Genomic DNA, 24,292 nt, shown 5'->3' on the forward strand with positions numbered 1-24,292 from the left:
TGTTAAGAAAATGGAAGCCGGGACCCTTTTTAAGTGAGTGAGTGAGTAAGTATGGTTTTACACCGCTTTTAGCTTTATTCCAGCAATATCACGGCGGGAGACACCAGAAATGAACTTCGGGACCCTTTTTTACCCCCGGTGTCTAATACTGTGATATGTTAGTGATTATTAATTACCGTTTCTTGCAAATGTACGCTTTGTATGAAAATAGAATTTGGGATATGTGAGGTGAGTTGTCACTAATTAGCATTAAACAGAATAGACGCCGGACCTCTGATGGAAGCCGGATCCGGGGCTTAGAGGGAGTCTAATGGAGGAAATAAGGTATGGCATTTCCATATATGACCTACATGTGTGTTTTCAACTCAGCAGCACGGGACAATATAGTTCTAGTGGCACGTGCTATATTACTAGTGATACTATGTTGACAATTATATATTTTACCGACTTTATCGTTGGAGGACACCCATGTTCACAGCCAGTCCAGTAAAAGCAAAACGATTTGAAGCGGAACAAATATATCAAATCTTTTGGGGTGAACATCTTACGAATATCAGCTAATAGATAACAAATATACGACATCAAATATAACATCATACCCATGCTTGTGGGTTTAACAAAAATGGTAAACGTCAAAGAAACGGGTTTGATACTACACTTGGGCACAATTTGGGAATCTGTCTTTGAGTTTCCACGCTGTGATTTTGCAGTACAATCCACAGTAAAACGCGATACCTCATTCACTGTCTTCCGTGAAGATCCGGGTCAGAATAGGTCTTCAGCAACCCATGCTTGCCGTAAGAGGTGACTAACGGGATCGGGTGGTCAGGCTCGCTGCCTAAGTTGATGCATGTCATCGTATCCCACTAGCGTAGATCGGTGCTCATGATGTCAATCACTGGATTATTTACAGACCGCCGTCATTTAGCTGGAATAATGCTGAGTGCGGCATTAAACAACAAGCAAGCAAACAAGCATTCATTCACTCACTCACACAATCAGCAACATCGTGTATCGCACCCACACATGAATCACAACGCTTCTTAAGGGAGTACTCGACTCGAGCAAATTGGCAGTCCAAGCAAATTTTAATTGAAGTCGTTCAAACACCACTTCGTCTCTTAACTTGAATCAAATGGTATGATGGTCATCATTGTAACGGTTAATGATTACCTAATTACACGGAGACAATGTTTCATACCGGAGCAAGCTACATAGAATAGGTGAAAAGGAACAAATGGTCCCCTTGCATATAATTTAAATTAAGTGAGTGCATGAGTAAGGTGGATTTTACGACGCTTTTAACAATATTCCAGCTTTATCACGGCGGGAACACAAAAAATGGGCTCCACACATTGTACCCATGTAGTGAATTGAACCCTGGTCTTCGGCGTGACGAGCGAACGCTGTAACCACTAGGCTACCCTCCCCTCCCCACCACCTTCAAGTTGGCAAATGCTTTCTGAATACCTCCACAGGGAGGAAGGGGGGTGTTTTGAAAAACATAAATCTGTTCACGAAAATGCTAGAAAAACATAATTTGTCATCAGATCGTTCCAAAAAACAATAAAAATACGGATCTCAGCAGATAACAAGGTTTCTTGGTAGCCATCTTCAACAGTTGGTATTTACCCTCTACGGTCGTCTCAAGCACTTGCTGGCTGCAGAACTATATATCGTCGTTGATTAACATGTCCATTTACACTCGTTTAATGAGCATGTAATTACCGTGCAGGGATAAGCGTGCCCATGGGCCATACATTGGATGTTCTATTCCCGCTGACACCCGTAAGCTCCATCAGGGACTCGACAATGTTTGGAATGTGTATTAGTTCTCGCTACAGTGGGAACTACCAATCCGTAGCTGTCTCCCAGTACATCGCTCGGATTCCCGCACTATCAGAGGTCCCAGACTACAGCCGTGGAATTATTATGGAAGTGATTTGCCTGAGATGTGGTCCAATTAGACCTGTTAACGGCGGGGTAAACAGAGTCGGACGTATAGTAATCCCGGCGGGGTATCCAACCTAGGACTGAGTTGTTAACAAGTGAGGGCTTAGGAAGTTAGATGTGACGCAGGTCGGAGATGTTAACCCCATTGGTGGACTCGGGATCACCAGAATGGTGCAGACTGACCGAGCATCATAATCAGGACGAATCGTGGAATCAGCGGATCCTGGCAGCTAAGGGACGCAACTTTATATAGCGAGTCGTGAGGCACCTGGCGCAGATGGTGAGATCTCAAACATGGGAAATTATTCTTTAAGTACCTTTTCTGATTTTCACCTAAATGCAAAATGGGCCTTCCAAACAGTAAATGCTGTGCATGTGTGACTGGTGCAGAGAGTATAATTCAACTCGAACGACATGCATAGTTACTAAGAACCGATCCTTTCCGCAATTCACATGCAAATTCCCACTGTAAAGGAATCTGGCATATATCCTAATACCCAAAACGCAGTGATATGCGAATCAACTTATATGCATGGATATCCTCAACTATTCCATGATAAGCAAGCTGATTACTTATACCATCAAGGGGCGGTAGGTAGCCTAGTGGTAAAAGCGTTCGCTCGTCACGCCGAAGGTCCAGGGTTCCGTTCCCTACATGGCTACAATGAGTGAAGCCCATCGTAGGTGTCTCCCGCCATGTTATTGCTGCAATATTGCTAAAAGTGGCGTAAAACCAAACTCACTCACTCACTCACTCATTTACACCATGTACATACAAATATAAATGTAGGCCAGGTCGAGCGGTTGTTGTTGGTGATAAATTAAGATAATGCCCACGTGTAACTAGAGTGTGATATGATGTATAATCATTACACTGCTGGTCTGACTTACATGTACAGCAAATTTGAGTTACCAGACAAAAATGGATTTTGAAAGAGTGGATCCAACTTGCTTGAACTGCCAATTTGCGCGAGCCCAGCAAAAATAACTTAAATAATTATAAACAGACTAAGCATGGCACTCTATTACTTACTAAATAAACATAAACATATTCCAACTGAAGATCTAATGGAACATAGTTTTCATTTATTCTTGTGTCCCCCGCCATGATGTTGCTGGAATATTGCTAAAAGCGGCGTAAAATCATGCTCACTCACTTATCATTTATGTAACAAAATAAGTCTTCCACTTACTGATTTACCCAAGCCCAGTGAAGCTTAACTGTTTTCAATTTTAACATAACTTGAATATCGTTCCTAAACACCAACTAGTCTAACCTATAATGAATCAACTATTCCCAGTCGCTAATGGCATCCATCCTCTTTGAAATGACATTACCCAATTTCACGTCCATCATTAAGCCGTATCTCGGGACGCCCATTGATTTGGCTTAGACATTCAACTTTGAAATTCGACCAACCTTCAATCTCTTTGCTCTTAAATGATGCATTTATATCAGTGAACGCTTAGAGCGATTTCCTGTCTGTTAATTTAACGAAGTTGCTATAATGAACATGTTATAATCTAGTTATTCTGTCAGAAACGCCATTCGGCCTGGTCGGAGTGTCTCTGTGAGGCGCATTATGACGTATATATACCGTGCTAAAGAGCATGGCAGGGGATAACGTGACTAGCGTCAATATCAACCATGTGGGGTGAAATTACATCAAATAAATTCATCGTAATTAACAAATCAGTGGTATATATATGGTGGTGGTATGTTGTTTCGATAAAGAATTTGCATTTTTTGTTTTGAAACATGAAGAATTTAAGCAGTATACCAATAGCTGTTTTGGTTCAGGGAGCCGTTGTACGAAGCGATCTTAGCGCTAAGGTGATCGTAACTCCCATACCTTAACATAGACTTACGACAGTCGTAGTGCTATGGTTGTTTTGTACAACGGCACCCAGATCAATACTACTGTTTTGGCCCTTGATCTGGGTAGTGCTAATTATGAGTTTAGATAGAAAGTGGTTTTTTTTGTATTAATGATTTCGAACAATTTCTATTTTAGGAAAAGGCTCAAAGATCTTTAGCTTTTGACATTACACAATTAGTTAATTAATATTGTTTTTTAGACGCATATTCCCTCTATAGCATATGGTGTGCTGTAAATACTCGACCCTGGGACAGGCAGACCGGTGGTTGAAAGCATGAGCACCGTGTCGTGGTAAGATGAGCCACAATAAGCCATGTCGCATGTTGTAGTCCATCTTCCCGGGCCAAGGGAGTCAAGTGACAATAAAAGTCCAGTTTTCATCTTCTTTTCAGCCGAACTAGGCTGGAATTATGGAAATATATTTTGGCTGGACAAACGAGTCTATGCATAAGTCCAATCGATATCGCGTAACGAAATTGACATCCGGTTCGTAAACTGTCGTGCAGATTTCGGTCGACTGCAGGATTTGGGAATCGAACTCAGACTGTCCGTGAGACAAGTGAGTGGATAACCCTAATGGCCTATGTTTACACGACGGTTCCGAAGAGAAAGCTTAAAAAGTAAATAAACCTCCTGATCATATTATTTTGTGGTTCTATAGCAAGATTGGTGTCATGAAGTTGTATATCAGAATGTATATAAGTCAACAGAAGGTGTGATGTACCCTACGTGCGACCCTATGTACCCCCGAGCCGTCAGGCTCACATAGACTCACACAAGGTACATCACACCATATGCCCCGAGGGATCGGCTGACCGCGTACACTGTAGGTGTTGTAATTTTATATATTTCCTTGATTTTCATACAAAGCACGACAACTTTAATTGGCATAAGTTCGAAAGTAATTTAATCGAAACTACACCATTCTAGGGCAGAACGCGGTGTAAATGTGAGTGGGGTTGGTAATACCCCGCTTTGAACAGTATTTTGGTAGTTTCAATGTGCGACCACTTAATGTGAGAGGTGTTCATATTGGGTACACGTTTTGTGGAGGTTGCTGTTTCAAATTTTTCAGCTATATGAAAATATGTAAATAATCAAGTCTAGACCAGGCAATCCAGTGATTGATATCATGAGCATCGATCCACGCAATAAGGATACAATGACATGCATCAACAAAGTCAGCGATCCTAACCACCCGATCTCCGTTAGTCGCAGGCAAGCAAGGGTAGTATACCTATTCTAAGTAATGCAGAGATGAGAAGTTCTTTCTACCACTGTTGAATCTGCGCATGGACAAGCTTGGAGAACATGGAACCATTTCTATTCTTCAACCCCCATAAGTGTGGTAAAATAGCGAAAATTAATTGTATTGTGAAATAGATATAGAGTATAGGGACACCTTAGCAGGCGTAACTTGTGTTAGCGATAGAAACACTTTTGGTCCACTAGTGAGTGAGTGAGTGAGTGAGTGAGTGAGTGAGTATGGTTTTACGCCGTTTTTAGCAATATCACGGCGGGGGACACCAGAAATGGGCTTCACACATTGTACCTATGTCGGGAATCGAACCGGGTCTTCGGCGTGACGAGCGAACGCTTTAACCACTAGGCTACCCGACCGCCCCTGGTACACTAGTGCTTATAATGATAACATATAGCAAAACTCCTAAAACGGGCAAATTTCTACTCATCCTTGGGATACCTTAACTATTGAAAAAGACTATAGGACTAGTGCCTATTTCTGAACACTGAATTAAAGAAAAGACTTCGGTCAAGAGTAACCGATGAACGCTAGAGTGTTGCGCCCTGTGCTGTAGTCTGTAAGGTATTACGTTTTATTAAATATTTTGAGCAAATTCCTTGTATTTGTCTATATTCATTCAGATATTAATTGGATGGTGTATTATCTATTATTTGTGATTAATTCAATGTTACTATTTTGGGAAAATAGTGTGTACTATCTATTATTGTCGATATATTCAATGGAACTATTTTGGGAAAATAGGATGTACTATCTATTATTTGGCGATTTATTCAATGGAACTATTTTGGGAAAATAGGGTGTACTATCTATTATTGTCGATTTATTCAATGGAACTATTTTGGGAAAATAGGGTGTACTATCTATTATTTGGCGATTTATTCAATGGAACTATTTTGGGAAAATAGGGTGTACTATCTATTATTGTCGATTTATTCAATGGAACTATTTTGGGAAAATAGGGTGTACTATCTTTTATTGGCGATTTATTCAATGGAACTTTTTGGGGAAAATAGGGTGTATTATCTATCATTGACGATTTATTCAATGGAACTATTGCGGGGAATTAGGGATACTATCTATCATTGGCGATTAATTCAATGGAACTATTTTGGGGAAATAGCATCTTTCAACATGCACTGTGCAAACTAAGTACTGTGCATGTTTCTCAGAAATCTCTGGCGATTACTGCTATTGCGCTAGTTCTATATATCAGGCGAGTTGCATCTGCAGGTGTACGTGCGCGCAATTAAGGTAATTAGTAGAAATTACGCCTTTTAAGATTACATCATTATCTGATAGGTGTTACCTGTGAAATTAGTTAAAACCCATTATGAATTATCTATTTTACATACCCGAGATATCAAATTCCCAGTAATGAAAAATATTTTTTTACAGATAATAGTTTAGTTGGAAATGTTTGTTACAAGTTATCAGACTGGTGAGAATAAACTCGCACAAGAGGCCTTATCTGATAACACCTAATGTACTTCTTAGTTAATCCTTATCAAACATTGCGAGAACATCTCACAACATAATCTTTGCTTCACTGTGTATTGTTTGCTTGTTGTTTAACGCCGCACTCAGCAATATTCCAGCTATATGACGGCGGTCTGTAAATAATCGGGTCTGAACCAGACAATCCACTGATTGACATCATAGGCATCGATCCATGCAATTGGGATACGATGACATGCATCAACAAAGTCAGCGAGCCTGACCACCCGATCCCATTAGTCTCCGAAATAAAGTTATCTATAACGTGACATAAATACTATTTCTGCAAAAGCTGAGATGAAAAGGGGTTTAACGTAGCGTTCAAGATTAGTGTACATATACAGCGACGTCCGTGCACGTGTGTGTGGCTGCTTGTACTTGTCCAGACTAATACCGATTTATAGTGCTGGCCCACTTAGATACCATGCTGCAGTTTAACATGAATACCCCATTCAGACACAGTATACTGACTCCGAGCCGACCAGTCCTTGTTTTAGCCCCTTATGCCGAGTGCCAGACAGAGTAACAACAAGTACCATCTTTTAACGTCTTTTGGTATGACGCGGCCGGGGATAGAACGCTGAACCTTCCGCTCTCCGGGCGGATGCTCTCCCACCAGACCACGGAGGCGGTCATTTCTGCAAATGGACTTTTGGGAACTAATGAACCCTCAAATCTCTACGTTTCAGGTTAGAGCTGCAAAAGGGATGAGAGTGCACGGATGATATGTGTGAAAGTTTTATTATATATATATATGTTTTGTGGTCTTCAGAGAGACTAAACATAAACTAGTGCTTGCTTTATTTGGTTTCGTGGAAGCTGATGAAGTTAGTTAATGTTCCACCCTTGTTGTCATTAGTTTGTTGTTGGTTGGTTGGTTGTTTAACGCCACTCAGCAATATCCAGCTATATGACGGCGGTCTGTAAATAATCAAGTCTGGACCAGACAATCCAGTGATTGATATCATGAGCATCGATACACGCAATTGGGATCGATGACGTGCATAAACCAAGTCAGCGATCTTGACCACCCGATCCCGCTAGTCGCCTCTTACGACAAGCATAGTCGCCTTTTACCACAAGCATGGGTTGCTGAAGAGCTATTCTACCCCGGATCTTCACGGGTCGGTTGTCAGTAGTACTCAAGATACAAAGTAAGCGTGAATCACGCTAATGTAACCGAATAGCTGAACAAACGTGCCCACGAAATTGTTTGTACCCAGAAGGTAAATAAAATGTTCTTGAACATTGAGCTGGAGGACAGCACAGTGACTTCCTACATACCACAAGTCCTTTGAAACATTTAGCGAGCTATCATTAAGTTTAATTGAAGAACAAAGCTTTGGACAAGCGGAAGGATTTAACGGTATGTCTGTAACCGCCTACTGTCTGGTTAACCACGGGAACGGGAAGTAGGAGCGGAGACGCGGCCTATCCTTTGTGTTGTATACCGTACCTACAAACAGTTGTCTTTATGTAGAGTAGAGCAGCAGGCCAATTATGTCTTAACTTACACCCGAAACGTCCCATTCATGTGAATACAAGGCCGGGCTCGCTACATTCTTTTAATTTTAGATTATGTTAGTATACTTTCGTTAAGACATAAGTACTAAAACCAAACTTATCATTCTTATGGTACTTGATAAAATATGATAAAATATGAAGAAATAATTTTGTATTCCATTTACTCCAAGAAAGTAGCACATTCACAACGACACGGAAAATGAAATATGAAAATCTTTTCAAACAAAAGATATAAAAATCCTCCAAAGCGTATGAACCTGCATCGCATTACAACCTCGATGAGTTGCAAAAAAGGACATAAAAAATTACTCACCAGTTTTTCCAACTCCTTCTTTACCAAGAACAAGAATTTGAATTGGTCCCTTCATAGCGGTGCTTGTCACATTTGTTCAGTCTAGTCCAATATATATATATCCAAGTCCCCGCTAATCGCTAATGTAGCTGTACTTCCTGGAAATAAGAGCAGATGACTGAGTTTCCTTGTCTTCACGCCGAGCAGACGATAACTATCGGCTGCTCTTCTGACAGCTGCGCGTGGCGCGTGCTGTAACGAGATCTCGTTCTCGCGATGCCCGTACATCCCGCTGTCACAGGTCGTGCATTCCATAACATTTTGCATGGAACTATTGAGGAGGCTTGTTTTTAGCCTAGAAAATATTCTATAACAATACAGCTTATTTTTTCACCAGAAAAACATGACATATCGATTACCGTTTCGTTGATTTAGTGTACCAACTTGCATGGTGTGCGCTCGTGGAAAAGCATATGTCAGTGCACAAGAAGCTCGGATTACAAAATATTATAATAATAAAAAATAACATTAACGCAAGAAGGCATTAACACTTTATCCTTCGTGAATTCCGTATACCATATAAAAGACGATGTTACAAAAAACAACAACCCTTTATAAAACAATAACGGTGTAAATGTATCAACTCGCTGCAACTTGGAAATGATATTGCAATGATTTGTGACCATGTTACAAATTAATTAAATATATCAATTAATACATTCCTAATGATAACGATATCAATATAACACGCGTGCATGCTTTTTGATTATGATAACGATCTGGCCAAAAGCCCTTTCTCAGATCGTGCATAATTGTTATGAAATATGATATGATACATGCTTTAATCTAGCTCAGGGGACGCGTCATGAAAAACGGCGAAGTTGTTGATAGGATGTAAAGGAACGTTCACTCATTCATTAACTCTAGGAGGGGTGGGCATTAAGTGCGCTAGTTTAACATCAGGGACGAAATGGTCATGGTTGTGAGGGGTGGGCATTAAGTGCGCTAGTTTAACATCAGGAACGAAATGGTCATGGTTGTGGCAGTTCGTTTTGACTTCCAAGGAACGTTTTCTTTCAAAAGTAACCTTCATGAGAAGATCATATGGAGCGGGCCGTTCTCTCCCACCTTCTGTAGCTGCCAGTGGGACATGCAGTATGTTTGGTCTTAGTCTTTATCACCTACTAATTTAAGTTGATGGATTTTCACACTTTGAAAATGTTACTGCCTTGAAGTACTCGTAGATTACTATAAATTGGATTTAGGTGGTCGTATATTTTGTCCTTGCCCAACTTACTGTGGCCTTGAGGATCCCGGAGATGGGTGGTGCCCGTCCGACTCGGACACCTAGGATCATCATTGTAACGTTTCAATGATTCGCGAACACCTGGTGTCATCGCTACTGTATCAATGATTCGCGAAACCTGGTATTATCACTAACGTTTCAATGATTCGCGAAACCTGGTATTATCACTAACGTTTCCATGATTCACGAAACCTGGTATTATCACTAACGTTTCAATGATTCGCGAACACCTGGTGTCATCACTAACGTTTCAATGATTCGCGAAACCTGGTATTATCACTAACGTTTCAATGATTCGCGAAACCTGGTATTATCACTAACGTTTCAATGATTCGCGAAACCTGGTATTATCACTAACGTTTCAATGATTCACGAACACCTGGTGTCATCGCTAACAATTCAATGATTCGCGAATACCTGGTATCATCACAATCTTTTCAATGATTCGCGAACATCTGGTGTCATCGCTACTGTTTCAATGATTCACGAACATCTGGTGTCATCGCTACTGTTTCAATGATTCACGAACATCTGGTGTCATCGCTACTGTTTCAATGATTCACGAACATCTGGTGTCATCGCAACTGTTTCAATGATTCGCGAACATCTGGTGTCATCGCTACTGTTTCAATGATTCGCGAAGATCATTCATTCATTCATTATAGAACCCGTGAAGATACGGGGTTGAATAGGTCTTCAGCAACCCATGCTTGCTGGAAAAGGCGACTATGCTTGTCGTAAGAGGCGACCCACGGGATCGGGTGGTCAGACTCGCTGACTTGGTTGATACATCTCATCGTATCCCAATAGCGTGAATAGATGCTCATGACATCAATCACTGGATTGTCTGGTCCAGACACGATTATTTACAGACCGCCGTCAAATAGCTGGAACATTGCTGAGTGCGGCGTTAAACAACAAACAAACAAACAAAACGTCTCGTCGCGGCCCCCGGCGTTCCAGTAAACGCCCGGACAGAAGTACATGACAGGGTCACATAATGGTCGTGAAGAAAATATACACATTCCTGTTGAAGGTCATTTTATAATTATGTTCAGTTATTGGTAGTATATGAATTTATAATAAATGATTATTGTGGTTTCATAAGAAAAAAAATAATGCGGCATGTCGTCGCCATTGGGAAAGTTAGTAAGATATGCAGAAGCTGTTTGGGAGGGTCGACGCAAGAAACTTATATTCAGGGAAGGTTAACTGTTTCGTACAAAATAAAACAACAAAACGACAAAAAATCCGAGGCCAGTTCTCATCGTTAGGTGATTCTTTGTTAGACTAACATTTAGTCTCTTTTATGAAAACAGTTTAAGGTTTAGTGATATTTTCATTCAGGATACAACAGGAAAGATCCCAGATATTCTTTTCACCATCAAAAGTTAAAGAAATCTCGATGCGACAGTATTGTAGACTTGCTTGGGAGTTTAGATATGTTGGTTTCAGGGTAGTCTGTCATACAGACCCTGAAATATATATATATCCAATACAGCCATTGCAAGTCTAAAATAGTTGGCAAGTCTAGATTTCTGCAGTTTGTGCTCCATATATATCTGAAATGAATATTTTGTACAGAAAAAGGTAGTCGTTAAAGTATACTGTGGCATGGAGATTTTTCACACACACACACACACACACACTAATGTGCAATAATATTGGACGCGACGTTAAACCCCATTTCACCTCACCTCACCTTTTACGGGAAGCATGGGTTGCTGAAGACGTATTCTACCCCGGATCTTCACGAGTCTATTTATTACAGAAAAAAAGTTATCGCGTATAATATGTATATTATTAAAATACTTTAACAAGTATACTTTTCTGTAAAGTATAATCATTACAGAGACTAGATACCAGTCTAGTTCCAGGGGCACGCTTCATTGTGTGAGAACATGGTGTCAGGTATCACCAGCTCCCATCGCGGCCGTGACCAACTGAGTCATCCGGGTCATCCCGTTCACGTAAACATATTGGTTCAGCCGATGATGCCGACAAAGGTATGACGATGTAGATATTTATCTCTGATGACGTGATGTTATCACTCCCTGGAGCGGCCCAGCAGGCAATGTCTGTGCATGGTACATCGCACGTGCAGTACTGGACGCCCAGAAGGTATTACATAACTCCCACACATCTGCACGCGGGATAACGAACACGCATACTGGTACAAAGAGACAAGCAAAGCACATCCGCCACGGGGGAACTCATTCGTGGAGAATCATGGGGAGAGACTTAGAGGGGGGCATCTGAATCAGACAAACCGTCGCTCAGCTAAATTAATTATTTCTTAATTGCTTTCGGAATAACACGCAGAAGGCCTGGGTTCGATTCTTCACATGGGTACAATCTATGAACAGTCGTAGTATGACAGGAAGATTGCTAAATCAAGTCATTCCTTTAGCAATAACCAGTTGTGATTTTTTCTTGTTCTTATACACTGTTCTTGTTGACTTTCTGAATTTAGTGAAACACAGATACAGCTTTTTTAAAGAGAGGGAGGGTGCGCCTGCGTGAGTGCGCGTGTGTGTCCGTGTGGGCGGGGTTCACAGTTTCACCGTTGAAAGTGTGTGTACTTCAAATAAACAAAATGTTAGATAAATGTAAATAATTTATTCGGGAAGCACTTTACGTTTGTAAGACAAACATTACTGAAATAATTGTTATTTTTGTTGAAACCTACTCTATCCGTAACATGGGTTTTGTATATACTAACACGATTAGGATGCTTCGTAAAGGGGCACTCCTGCAACACTTAAACCATCCTCCGGATCGTCCTATGTATATTTGGGACAAGGAATATCACAACACGCATCATATGATGGCAAAATGATGGACTGATGGACAAGCTAAGCGTTGGATAGTTTTTTGTTTTTCAAAGACCGCTGAAGTCTTTTGAAAAATGGGCGCATTGGCATAAAGCTCGTTTATTCAGCACAGTAAATTAACTTCGGATACTAGATTTACTTTAATTACGGTATGACAAACCTAGTAACATGATCGGGTCGCACCGGGATTCGAACCCGCAATCGTGCTAAAGGGACGCAACTCTGCACAGCGACTCGCGGCGCCTTAGTCGACTGGGCCACCCGTGCCCCGCTTGACCATAGGAGCAAAAACCATATCAACCTGTTCATAGCTGCCGAAAAAGGGGAGTATTCGAAAGATGACGTCACTTCCGGCGTAGCTGCGGACATGTTTGTGCCGGATGTATACTTGTGTATGTTTGTTTAATTTAATGCCACACTCAGCAAAAGTCAATCTCTGTTAATAATCGAGTCTGGGCCAGACAATCCAGTGATTAACATCATCAGCATCGGTCAACCATGTCAGCGAGCCTGACCACGCATCCCGTCAGTCGCCTCTTACGACAAGAATGGGTTCTTCACGGGTATTCCCGGGATCTTCACGGGTCGCCAGATGTTTAAAAGAGATGTTTCTAACCATGAGTTTATTAATCCGTCAAAGGTTTAAATATAATTTTGAAATAATAACAATGTTTAAAGAATATTATCAGAAAAGTAAATGAGTAAAATAAAAAGGTTCGATTTTAAGAATGTACTAGATTCAGGCACATTAACAGTCCGGGTAAGTTGGATTCAAGTCGTTCAAATACCACTTTGTCTTCTGACTCAACTCTTTTATGTATTATATTAATCTGACAGGTAATGATTACTTTTATTATACAGAAACAATGACCCTATGTCACGCACGTGATTACAACATCTAAACTTAGACTGGGCAGTAGACGGTGGAGCGTAATCCACCTTTGACCTCTAGGCCAAGGACGGCTGATAAAGGTAAAATATACTGATGGAAATAAATAAGGGAACACTTAGTTTTTGAAACAGTAAAATGATATGCTGTCACGGGTTCCCGGTCTTGACTATCAGACGTTGGAAACAATGCACGCAAACACATCCCAATATTTGATTCTGGCATGTTGAAAATGTCTGCGCACTGTTTCGAATGTACTGACAGTAAAGCTTATTTCCCTATACTCTCATTGTCCCCTTATTCGTTTCCTTCAGTATATTAACAGTTGAAACTTAAAGTCTAAATTTCAACAAGAGAACCAGGCTTACCTGCCAAGAGCCGCGTTCAGGTGGTATATGTTACTGGAGGAGAACAGGTACCTTATATACTCAGAAGTGTAAACTGACAAATTTCAAGAATCAAGGCAATGTGCCCCTTGAACCCGACTTTGAAACACGATAACAAAAGTCCTGGATCGAGAAAGAAAACACATGCATTGTGGTTTCATCGGTATGTCAAACACGGAAACAATACCCTTCTTACTACATGTCTGTTAGCGAGTCTGGAACTGTAGCGCATGATGTCTGCATCTGGTCGTTTAAACTCATTAACGTCATCGCACGTGGTGCACGTGCAAGGACGTTCGCATGTGTTGGTGTGTATGGTCGCGATGTTTACGCTTGTAAACCAACGTGACTGACGTTCCGTGCTCCTGTTCAAGAGGCGAAATTCCTTTGTTGTGGTAGTTAAATTAGGACGTTCAATGCAGGTATTTGTGGTGCGGTGTTTTCAAATGAATTGTGTAGGGCTGTTGCCATGTTTCTTTCACACACAAACACGTGTTATTGTAGAAGGAGACGGACTCATTGATGACGCGTCATGCGTTGATTGGATGAGACGGGTTATTAATGCCTGCAATACACGTCGCTGACTTTACCGTACTCGTGGAGGAGAGTCTGGGAATGTTTATTACAAGGTGCGCGTTTGACATTTTGGTAATTAAAGTTCTTGGAGATGCACAACACGAAGGATGTCGACACCATACTTCCATAACACCTTCAAATATCCGCTCAGAACGACAAAGAATGCTTGACATGCTGCTATGCATAAATTAGATGGTTTTCTCGCTGGTTTTGCAATTTACGTTGAAGGTTATAATTGTGCAAAGCACCTTTTAGCATTACCTATAGGAGGTGTCGATCCCAGCCAGGCGATGAACTTTACGACTGCATTAACTTTGGGGTCAACAATCCGACACAGCGTTAAAAATGAGTGTTTTATTCAGACGGTGGGCGAGCATCGTTGGTCATGTCAGTTATGCCGGTTCGATCCCTCGTGTGGATATAAATATGTCACACCATGAATGTCAAAATAGCTGTCTGACCCAGAATGGCCCTTGAGGAGTCTAAACAAAGGTGCTGGTGGATCTTTCAGTCTTTCTACATATATGTAAATGATTGTCATACTTGTTTTAGGAGAGGGTTTCATAAGTTGGATGACATGTCTTGAATGTTTTTCATTTACATTTCTACTACCATGCTTTCCATACACTTCTACTGCAGGGCTTTCCCTACACTTCTAACTCCATGCTTTCCATACACTTCTACTACCATGCTTTCCATACACTTGTACTACCATGCTTTCCATACACTTGTACTACCATGCTTTCCATACACTTGTACTACCATGCTTTCCATACACTTCTACTACCATGCTTTCCATACACTTCTTCTATCATGCTTTCCATACACTTCTTCTGTCATGCTTTCCATACACTTGTACTACCATGCTTTCCATACACTTCTACTACCATGCTTTCCATTCACTTCTTCTATCATGCTTTCCATACACTTCTACTACCATGCTTTCCATACACTTCTTCTATCATGCTTTCCATACACTTCTACTACCATGCTTTCCATACACTTCTACTTCAGTGCTTTCCATACACTTCTTCTATCATGCTTTCCATACACTTCTACTACCATGCTTTCCATACATTTCTTTGCTTTCCCTACACTAGAAATACACTATCAAGAAAACACCCAGAGAGCTGGTTTGCACATTAAAGTGGCGCTTGGCAAGGGGTCGACGACAGTCCCATCACCTTTGACTCAAGTTATGCAGAGACCTCTATCATTACCTCCTCACTTAAACTATATGGTTACCATCAAACAGTTTGCCTACCCTAAAATATTTGAGAAAAGTGTTTGTTCCAGAAAATACTTGAAATATTTTTTTAAAAATCAGGTTTTACAAAAAAGCTACTATCGCTTTGAAAGGTCGGTCCCAAAGTCTTGGATTGCGAAAATCGTAGGTTTTGAGAAAGGGACAATCTCATTAATTTCAGACCTTTTCTTGACACGATAGGAGTAAAAGGTCTTATATTATTCTTTGATTGTTAAATTGTGCCCTTGGATTGGAAATATGTGCACTAGATCATGTAACAATCATGTGAACAAACTGTGCACCGACAAGGATAACTTACTTACTAGCGACTGGGATTTCGTCTGAACAGCCGCAACAGCTCCGTAGTCTTAACGCTGGTGAAGACAACTGTCTCCTGAGGCCTGTGGTGTGGTCAGTGATCGCTTGTCTGGATGGTGATCACAGGCCTAGCTGAGTTCAAGTGGCTATATATCAATGTGATCGTCAGATATCGGACGTCTTCCTTATCGAGTCATAATGTCGAGTGCCTTGCACTCAAGCGTACCTTTAGGGTCTTGAATAACTCATTAACATTATTATCGGAAACTTGAACTTTGTGTAAGCCAGTACACGCATAGGTAAAACCCTTCTGATTATCTTGAACTGCACACACACGAACGCACACATATAGACACTCCCAAACACAATGCACAGACATGCACGCACGCGCGTACACAAACATACACTAACCACAGACACACGCGCACACTCACACAAACACACGCACGAAACCACACATACATACAGACACGCACACACAAACACAACCACACAGACATGCACAGACAAGCAGGCACGCACGCACGAGCACAAATACACACGCACCAAAGACACATACAAAAAAACGCATGCACACATACACATACAGACACGCGTGCGCGCGCGCACACACACACGAAAACCACACATACATACAGACACGCACACACAAACACAACCACACAGACATGCACAGACAAGCAGGCACGCACGCACGAGCACAAATACACACGCACCAAAGACACATACAAAAAAACGCATGCACACATACACATACAGACACGCGCGCGCACACACACAAACACGCACGCACGCAAGTACACACACAAACACACTCACCACAGACACACTCATATACGCACACACAAACAGACACGCACGCACAGTGAGACGTAAACTCATATACAAGTACGCACGCACGCACGCACACACACACACGCGTAATCTGTGAGGAATGCCGACAACGTTGTGACCAAAGGTCATAATCGACATTACTGACCACGTCCATCCGGCAAGAGGGGTAACGGGTTCGCCGTCGCTGACACCGGCTACTTGTGTCCAGCTGTGTTGTGACGTCGTGACATGAGGTAGTAGAGACTGTATACTTGACGTGCAGTGTCACACACGTGTCAAAGTTTGTGAACCAATAAATTCTGAATATGGTGAGCATTATTCCAGCTACATGACTGAGGTGATGAGTGAGTGAGTATGGTTTTACGCCGCTTTTAGCAATATTCTAATATCACTACGGGGGACGCCAGAATTTGACTTCACACTGTGTACAAAAATGTGGGGAATTGAATTCGGGTCTTCGGCGTGACGAACGAACGCTTTGACCACTAGTCTACCAGACCGCCCTACGGCGGTGATAAGAATGCAAACTGCATAGTACAGGACTAGTATAGGAATTGAAGATCCGGGGTAGAATAGGTCTTCATCAACCCATGCTTGCCGTAAAAGGCGACTATACTTGTCGTAAGAGGCGACTAACGGGATCGGGTGGTCAGGCTCGCTGACTTTGTTGAAGCATGTCATCGATCCCAATTGCGTAGATCGATGTTCATGATGTCAATCACTGGATTGTCTGTCCAGATTCGATTATTTACAGACCGCCGTCATATAGCTGGAATATTGCTGAGTGGGGCCTAAAACAACCAACCAACCAAACAACCAAGTATAGGAATTAAACGTTTCTCTATGAGCTGTTTTGTATTATACGTTTAGATGAAATCCGAAATACCAGTGAGTGAAAGTTTAACGCTACAGCCTTCAATATCACAGCTACCTCATGGCGGCCTGTAAACTATCTGGGCCAGACAAACCAGTGACTGAAAGTATGAGCAACGAACCACGTAATCAGGGAACGATGACATGACATCACAAAGTCTGATAACTTGATCTTCCAATGTCGCCTCTGTCAAAACGCGGGGATATTGGATGGTGAGGTGAGGTGAGGTGAAATGGGGTTTAACGTCGCGTCCAAGATTATTGCACTTATATAGCGACGTATATATATATATATATATATATGTACGTGTGTGTGTTTGTGTGGCTGCTTGTACTAGTCCGGACTGATGCCGATTTATAGTGCTAGTTCACTGAGATACCATCCCGCTGTTTAACATGAATGCCCCACTCAGACACAGTATACTGACTCCGAGCCGACCAGTCCTTGTTTTAGACCCTTTATGCCGAGCGCCAGACAGGGTAACAACAAGTACCATCTTTTAACGTCTTTTGGTATGACGCGGTCGGGGAACGAACCCCGGACCTTCCACTCTCCGGGTGGACGCTCTACCATTAGACCACGGAGGCGGTCGCAGGGATATTGGGGACCCGGAATCGCCAAGCAGTATTTTTGATAATGGAGTTGCGGGTAAAGCGTTCCCTCGTCACACCGAAGGCCCGGGTTCAATTCCCCACATGGTTACAATGTGTGAAGCCCATTTTCTGGTGTCCCCTGACGTGATATTGCTAGAATATTGCAAAAAGCGGCGTAAAACCATACTCACTCAGCCATTCGCCCATGCGCCGTGGTGTACAGTTATATTTATATAACGCATCTACACTGACAGCAAGTATATCACTGTTGTTGTTTTGAATGAAAGAGTGACAATGTACTGACATCATGACGCAATCATTGGGGTTGTTTGTAGGGATGGGCGTTCAGGTATTTTACCCTCCAAGAAGAAATTCCAAATAATGAACCAGGAAGCTCACCTCAACCACATGTGCGTGTATTTTCAGCTGGTTAAAACAATTTATGCATCAGACGTGCAGGTGTTTTATGCACACACTGATCTCGTTAGTCACGAATTTGCCTCAATAATTTCACCACGACATCACGAGTCGCGTTCAAAGAAACGTCAAAGTTTGTATAAGCACCACTTGAACCGGATCCACCTCTCCAGTTTTACAATCCGGTTTGAGCGAACTGTTTTCGGAATGGTTTAACACCTGCAGATCCCAGAGCGTTCACGTGGGTGTTTGTTTACGCGCGAGTGATTTATGATCGGCCTGTAACTGACATGGGTGACCAGTCTGCCAGTGCCGATATCACGCTATCTCAAAGCCAAGACCTTTCAAAGATGAATAAGCAGCCAAAACAAAACCAGATTAGACTCAATGATAGCTACCTATTTGTAGCAGCAAGCTGTATGGTCAGATGGAACCGGTCAGTTCTGCTCAATGCACGGATGGACGGATGACGGTATCTGTTATTAGTTGTAGATGCCAGTGTTTGTTTACCATTTCCTTATGACTCTGATCGCAAGACAAGGCTACAGGTAATAACATCACGGGTTAAGATACTGATGTACCAGTTATTCTGTTATGGGTGTTAATAATCAAATTATAGTTAGTTTAGTATTGATGGGTTTAGTTTGTTTGTTTGTTTGTTTGTTGTTTAACGCAGTACTCAATAATCCACCGACATGACGGCGGTCTATAAATAATCGAGTCTGGAACAGACAATCCAGTGACTGACATCATGAGCATCGATCTACGCAATTGGAATACGATGACATGCACCAAGTCAGCGAGCCTGACCACCCGTTCCCGTTAGTCGCCTCTTACGACAAGCATAGTCGCCTTTTACAGCAAGCATGGGTTGCTGAAGACCAATTCTACCCCGGATCTTCACGGGTCACTTATACAGTGAGCGTTGTCGATTATTACAAACATTTGTTCACCGTATCGCCGATCGTAGCAGCTATCAGGTCCTGTGATTGACATCATGAACATCGATCTACGCAACTGGGATACGATGACATATGAGTCAAGTCAGCGAGCCTGACCACCCGATCCCGTTAGCCGCCTCTCACAAGCATAGTCGCCTTTTTACAGCAAGCATGGGTTGCCTACTCTCTGCCGGTTTTTCGCCTAATTTTCAACAATGTCTCTTGAGTGGACGTCACAGGCTTCAACGGCAAGTTGAGCGTGTGTATGGAAACACTGTAGGCTCAGTGGAAACATTGTAGGCTCTGTAGGCCCAGTGGAAACACTGTAGACTCAGTGGAAACACTGTAGGTCCAGTGGAAACACTGTAAGCTCAGTGGAAACACTGTAGGCCCAGTGGAAAAACTGTAGGCCCAGTGGAAACACTGTAGGCTCATTGGAAACACTGTAGGCTCACTGGAAACACTGTAGGCCCAGTGGAAAAAATTGTAGGCCCAAACATTTCAGCTGAACCAGGGAGGCATGCTCTTGCAAATTAAATTACAAAACACAACCAGTCAACCAGTCAACCAGAAGCTTTTACTGCTGTCACACCTAGATCCCACAGACTCTGTGGCGGTAGAGTATGCCTACATTTATGATGGAAATTATCAGCTTGTGAATTATCTTTGCTACTTCATATCATACACCATGTGAAACATGAAATCCAACGGTTTATAAATATGACTTATCACATTATCTAAATAATGCATTTATAACTTAAGTTCGCTTTTAATATAAAAATAAGCTAACACATGCATAGCGTCCAGATTAAGCACCAAGGAAGCGAAAATGATGGCGACTTTCGGCAGTTTTAACATTTCATAATAGAGCTATCCAGTATCCACTAACTTATTTCTATTTATTTTCATATTAAAGTAATCAGAAAATGATAAAAAGGGACTTATAAGTACGATTTATCATCACATAGTTCCCGACCATAGTGGCTTTCCGCTCAGTGATATAAACAAATACCAGGAAATACCTCCGTTGTCGAAGCTTTCTATAAATAACACGTGCGAAGATTCGTTCCATATTTGGTGTCGTTGGAAAGCGCTGAACATCAATACTATCACAGTAACCTCGCCAGGAGTTTTATCGTGTTTAGATTTCAGATTAGAACGAAAGCGTTTGGCTAAATCGTGTTATTTGAACTCTTTACACAGGAAATCATGCCTGTGACAAAGATTTCTCATGCATATATTTTGACATTAAATATCGTGTGCAAATGCCGAGGTGTCATTTGACTTACATTACACGATTGCACGAAAACATGGAAATAAAAACTTAGATGTAAGTTAATTAGTTAGACCATTTGTGGGTGAGTGAGTGAGTTTGGTTTGACGCCGCTTTTAACAGTATTCCAGCTTTTTGCGGGAGGAAAGCCCGAAGTGACGCAGGTCTTAGACGTTTACCACTTCGGTGAAACCCTCGCGCACGGGTATGGTATGGTGCTAACAAACCTAGAAACAAAATCGGGGTGAACCGGGATTCGAACCCACAATAATCGGTTTCTGGCGTGTCCAAGGGACGCAACTCTGCACAGTGAATCGCAGGGCCTCAAGCGACTGGGCCACCCGTGCCCCCTGACCACTTTTGGAAATATTTTTGTTGATTTTATTTATAACTGTATTTAATTTATTTACGACTTGCTTGAATCGTCTTTAAATTGCTCTTTTGATGTTTGATATGAACCCGTTGTCGAAGCACGTGTCCCAGATTTTCTTTTGCAATAACATTGCGGGAAATAGTTCATAATTTTAAATCTATTGATAAAATATGATAAGCTGAAATAAAATACGTATTTTCTCACTTTGTGAAAAAGTGATAGATTTAATAAATAGAAGATAAGACAGGTAGGTTGTTGAAACTTTATATTAGTTTGACGTGACTACGGTGTGGCCGATACACCGACTTGCGGTGCTGAAAGAGCTAACAGCGGAGTTCTGTGAAGCTGGACCCTGTTTCACCAAGCAATCTCAGTCTTATGATTCATTTACCATGTTCACAGCTTAAAATACAGTAGACTACGGTTATAACGAACTCGAGGGGACCACTAATTTTAGTTCGTAATAACCGTAGTTCGTTATATGCATACATACAGCATATATACAACAAATGGTCGGGACTAAAAATAAGTTCGTTATATCCGTTAGTTCGTTATAAGCGTGTTCGTTATAAACGTAGTTTACTGTAAACTGCAGGCAGTGAGGGCCTGCTGAAATTTAAAACTCTCAGCCCGAGGACAAATCTGTCGGTCTCGCCGATGTCTGTTTCGAGCACTGCAATACAGTGATTGATATTATGAGCAACGATCCACGCCATCGAGAAACGTTGACACGTGATCAAGACATCGAGCCTGACCACCCGATCTACCAAGTCGCCTCTTGCCACCAGCATAAATGTGACTTGCCTTTGCATGTGTTTGTGACGGGTGCCACCTGTGGGGCAGGATATGATCACCGTCTCTGTGTGTGGTTGCTTGTACTAGCTTGGACTAATGCCGATTCTATAGTGTTAGGCCACTGACATACCATACTGCAGTTTAACATGTATACCCCACTCCCAGAAAACTGACTCCGAGCCGATACCTTGTTATAGCCCCGTTTTAGCACCTTGTTTTAGACAATAACTGGTTGCAAGAGTTGGGAAGGGGATGGTTACTGACTGCTCGAGATGAGAAAGGGGTGAGTACTGGCTGCTAGAGCTGGGAAGGGGATGAGTGCTGGCTGCTAGAGCTGGGAAGGGGATGAGTGCTGGCTGCTAGAGCTGGGAAGGGGTGAGTATCGGCTGCTAGAGCTGAGTAGGGGTGAGTACTGGCTGCTAAAGCTGGGAAGGGGATGAGTGCTGGCTGCTAGAGCTGAGAAGGGGATGAGTACTGGCTGCTAGAGCTGGGAAGGGAATCAGTATTGGCTGCTAGAGCTGAGTAGGGGTGAGTATAGGCTGCTAGAGCTGGGAAGGGGATGAGTACTGGCTGCTAGATCTGGGAAGGGGATGAGTGCTCGCTGCTAGAGTGAGTGAGTGAGTATGGTTTTACGCCGCTTTTAGCAATATTCCAGCAATATCACGGCGGGGGACGCTGGCTGCTAGAGCTGAGAAGGGGTGAGTATAGGCTGCTAGATCTGGGAAGGGGTTGAGTACTGGCCGCTAGAGCTGGAAAGGGGGGCGAGTACTGGCTGCTAGAGCTGGAAAGGGGTGAGTACTGGCCGCTAGAGCTGGAAAGGGGTGAGTACTGGCCGCTAGAGCTGGAAAGGGGTGAGTACTGGCTGCTACAGCTGGAAAGGGGTTGAGTACTGGCCGCTAGAGCTGGAAAGTGGGGCGAGTACTGGCTGCTAGAGCTGGAAAGGGGTTGAGTACTGGCCGCTAGAGCTGGAAAGGGAATGAGTACTGGCTGCTACAGCTGGAAAGGGGTTGAGTACTGGCTGCTACAGCTGGAAAGGGGTTGAGTACTGGCCGCTAGCGCTGGAAAGTGGGGCGAGTACTGGCTGCTAGAGCTGGAAAGGGGTGAGTACTGGCCGCTAGAGCTGGAAAGGGGTGAGTACTGGCCGCTAGAGCTGGAAAGGGGTGAGTACTGGCTGCTACAGCTGGAAAGGGGTTGAGTACTGGCCGCTAGAGCTGGAAAGTGGGGCGAGTACTGGCCGCTAGAGCTGGAAAGGGGTTGAGTACTGGCCGCTAGAGCTGGAAAGGGAATGAGTACTGGCTGCTACAGCTGGAAAGGGGTTGAGTACTGGCTGCTACAGCTGGAACGGGGTTGAGTACTGGCCGCTAGAGCTGGAAAGGGGTTGAGTACTGGCCGCTAGAGCTGGAAAGGGGTTGAGTACTGGCTGCTACAGCTGGAAAGGGGACGAGTTCTGGCCGCTAGAGCTGGAAAGTGGGACGAGTACTGGCCGCTAGAGCTGGAAAGTGGGACGAGTACTGGCTGCTACAGCTGGAAAGTGGGACGAGTACTGGCCGCTAGAGCTGGAAAGTGGGACGAGTACTGGCCGCTAGAGCTGGAAAGTGGGACGAGTACTGGCCGCTAGAGCTGGAAAGTGGGACGAGTACTGGCCGCTAGAGCTGGAAAGGGGTTGAGTACTGGACGCTAGAGCTGGAAAGGGGTTGAGTACTGGCTGCTAGAGCTGGAAAGGGGTGAGAATGGGATGGGGGTTCTGTAGGAGAGACCGACAGCACCAGTGTTTATTTTTGAAACACGCTTCACCAACCCCACAACTGATTAAGATTAATGTTAGGGACTGTGTGATTCTGTACACTCCAATACACATATCACTCGCAGCTGTTCCGTTACTGCAGTGATCTACTAGAACACGTTTTCAGATAACCAGGTGTCATGTATCGACCGAACGCACCCAGTGACATCATGCGGGAATACCTTCAGAGACAGGAAGATTGGGAAGTTTGATTTAAGTGAGGGAGTGAGTGAGTTGGGTTCAATACCTCTTTGAACAGTGTTTGAGTCACGTCATGGCGTGTCAGCTTAATGTGGGAGGAAAGCCCGAAGTAATGCAGGTCTTAAACATTTGTGTGAAACCTACGATTTAGGGTATGGTGCCGATATACCTATATACCCATATACTAATAATCAGGACGAACCTGGATTCGAACCCGCGATCATAGGTTTCCATCACTCCCAAGGG

The 24,292-nt window shown here is 42.8% G+C and overlaps 1 protein-coding gene across 1 annotated transcript in view; it reads right to left on the bottom strand.

Moving 5' to 3' along the window:
• The window catches only part of LOC139461745 (ras-related and estrogen-regulated growth inhibitor-like), a 41,795-nt gene that overhangs the window by 15,971 nt on the left and 1,532 nt on the right, over window positions 1–24,292 (bottom strand). Inside the window, exon 2 of the mRNA XM_071243202.1 lies at window positions 8,429–8,565. Within this exon, the coding sequence (XP_071099303.1) occupies window positions 8,429–8,483 (55 nt within the window). The 5' untranslated portion in view covers window positions 8,484–8,565. The remainder of the gene's footprint in view (window positions 1–8,428; window positions 8,566–24,292) is intronic.

This window comes from Haliotis cracherodii, unplaced genomic scaffold, assembly GCF_022045235.1.
Source record: "Haliotis cracherodii isolate W230 unplaced genomic scaffold, xgHalCrac1.p SCAF_15, whole genome shotgun sequence".
In the NCBI taxonomy this organism is placed as follows: Eukaryota; Metazoa; Mollusca; class Gastropoda; order Lepetellida; family Haliotidae; genus Haliotis; species Haliotis cracherodii.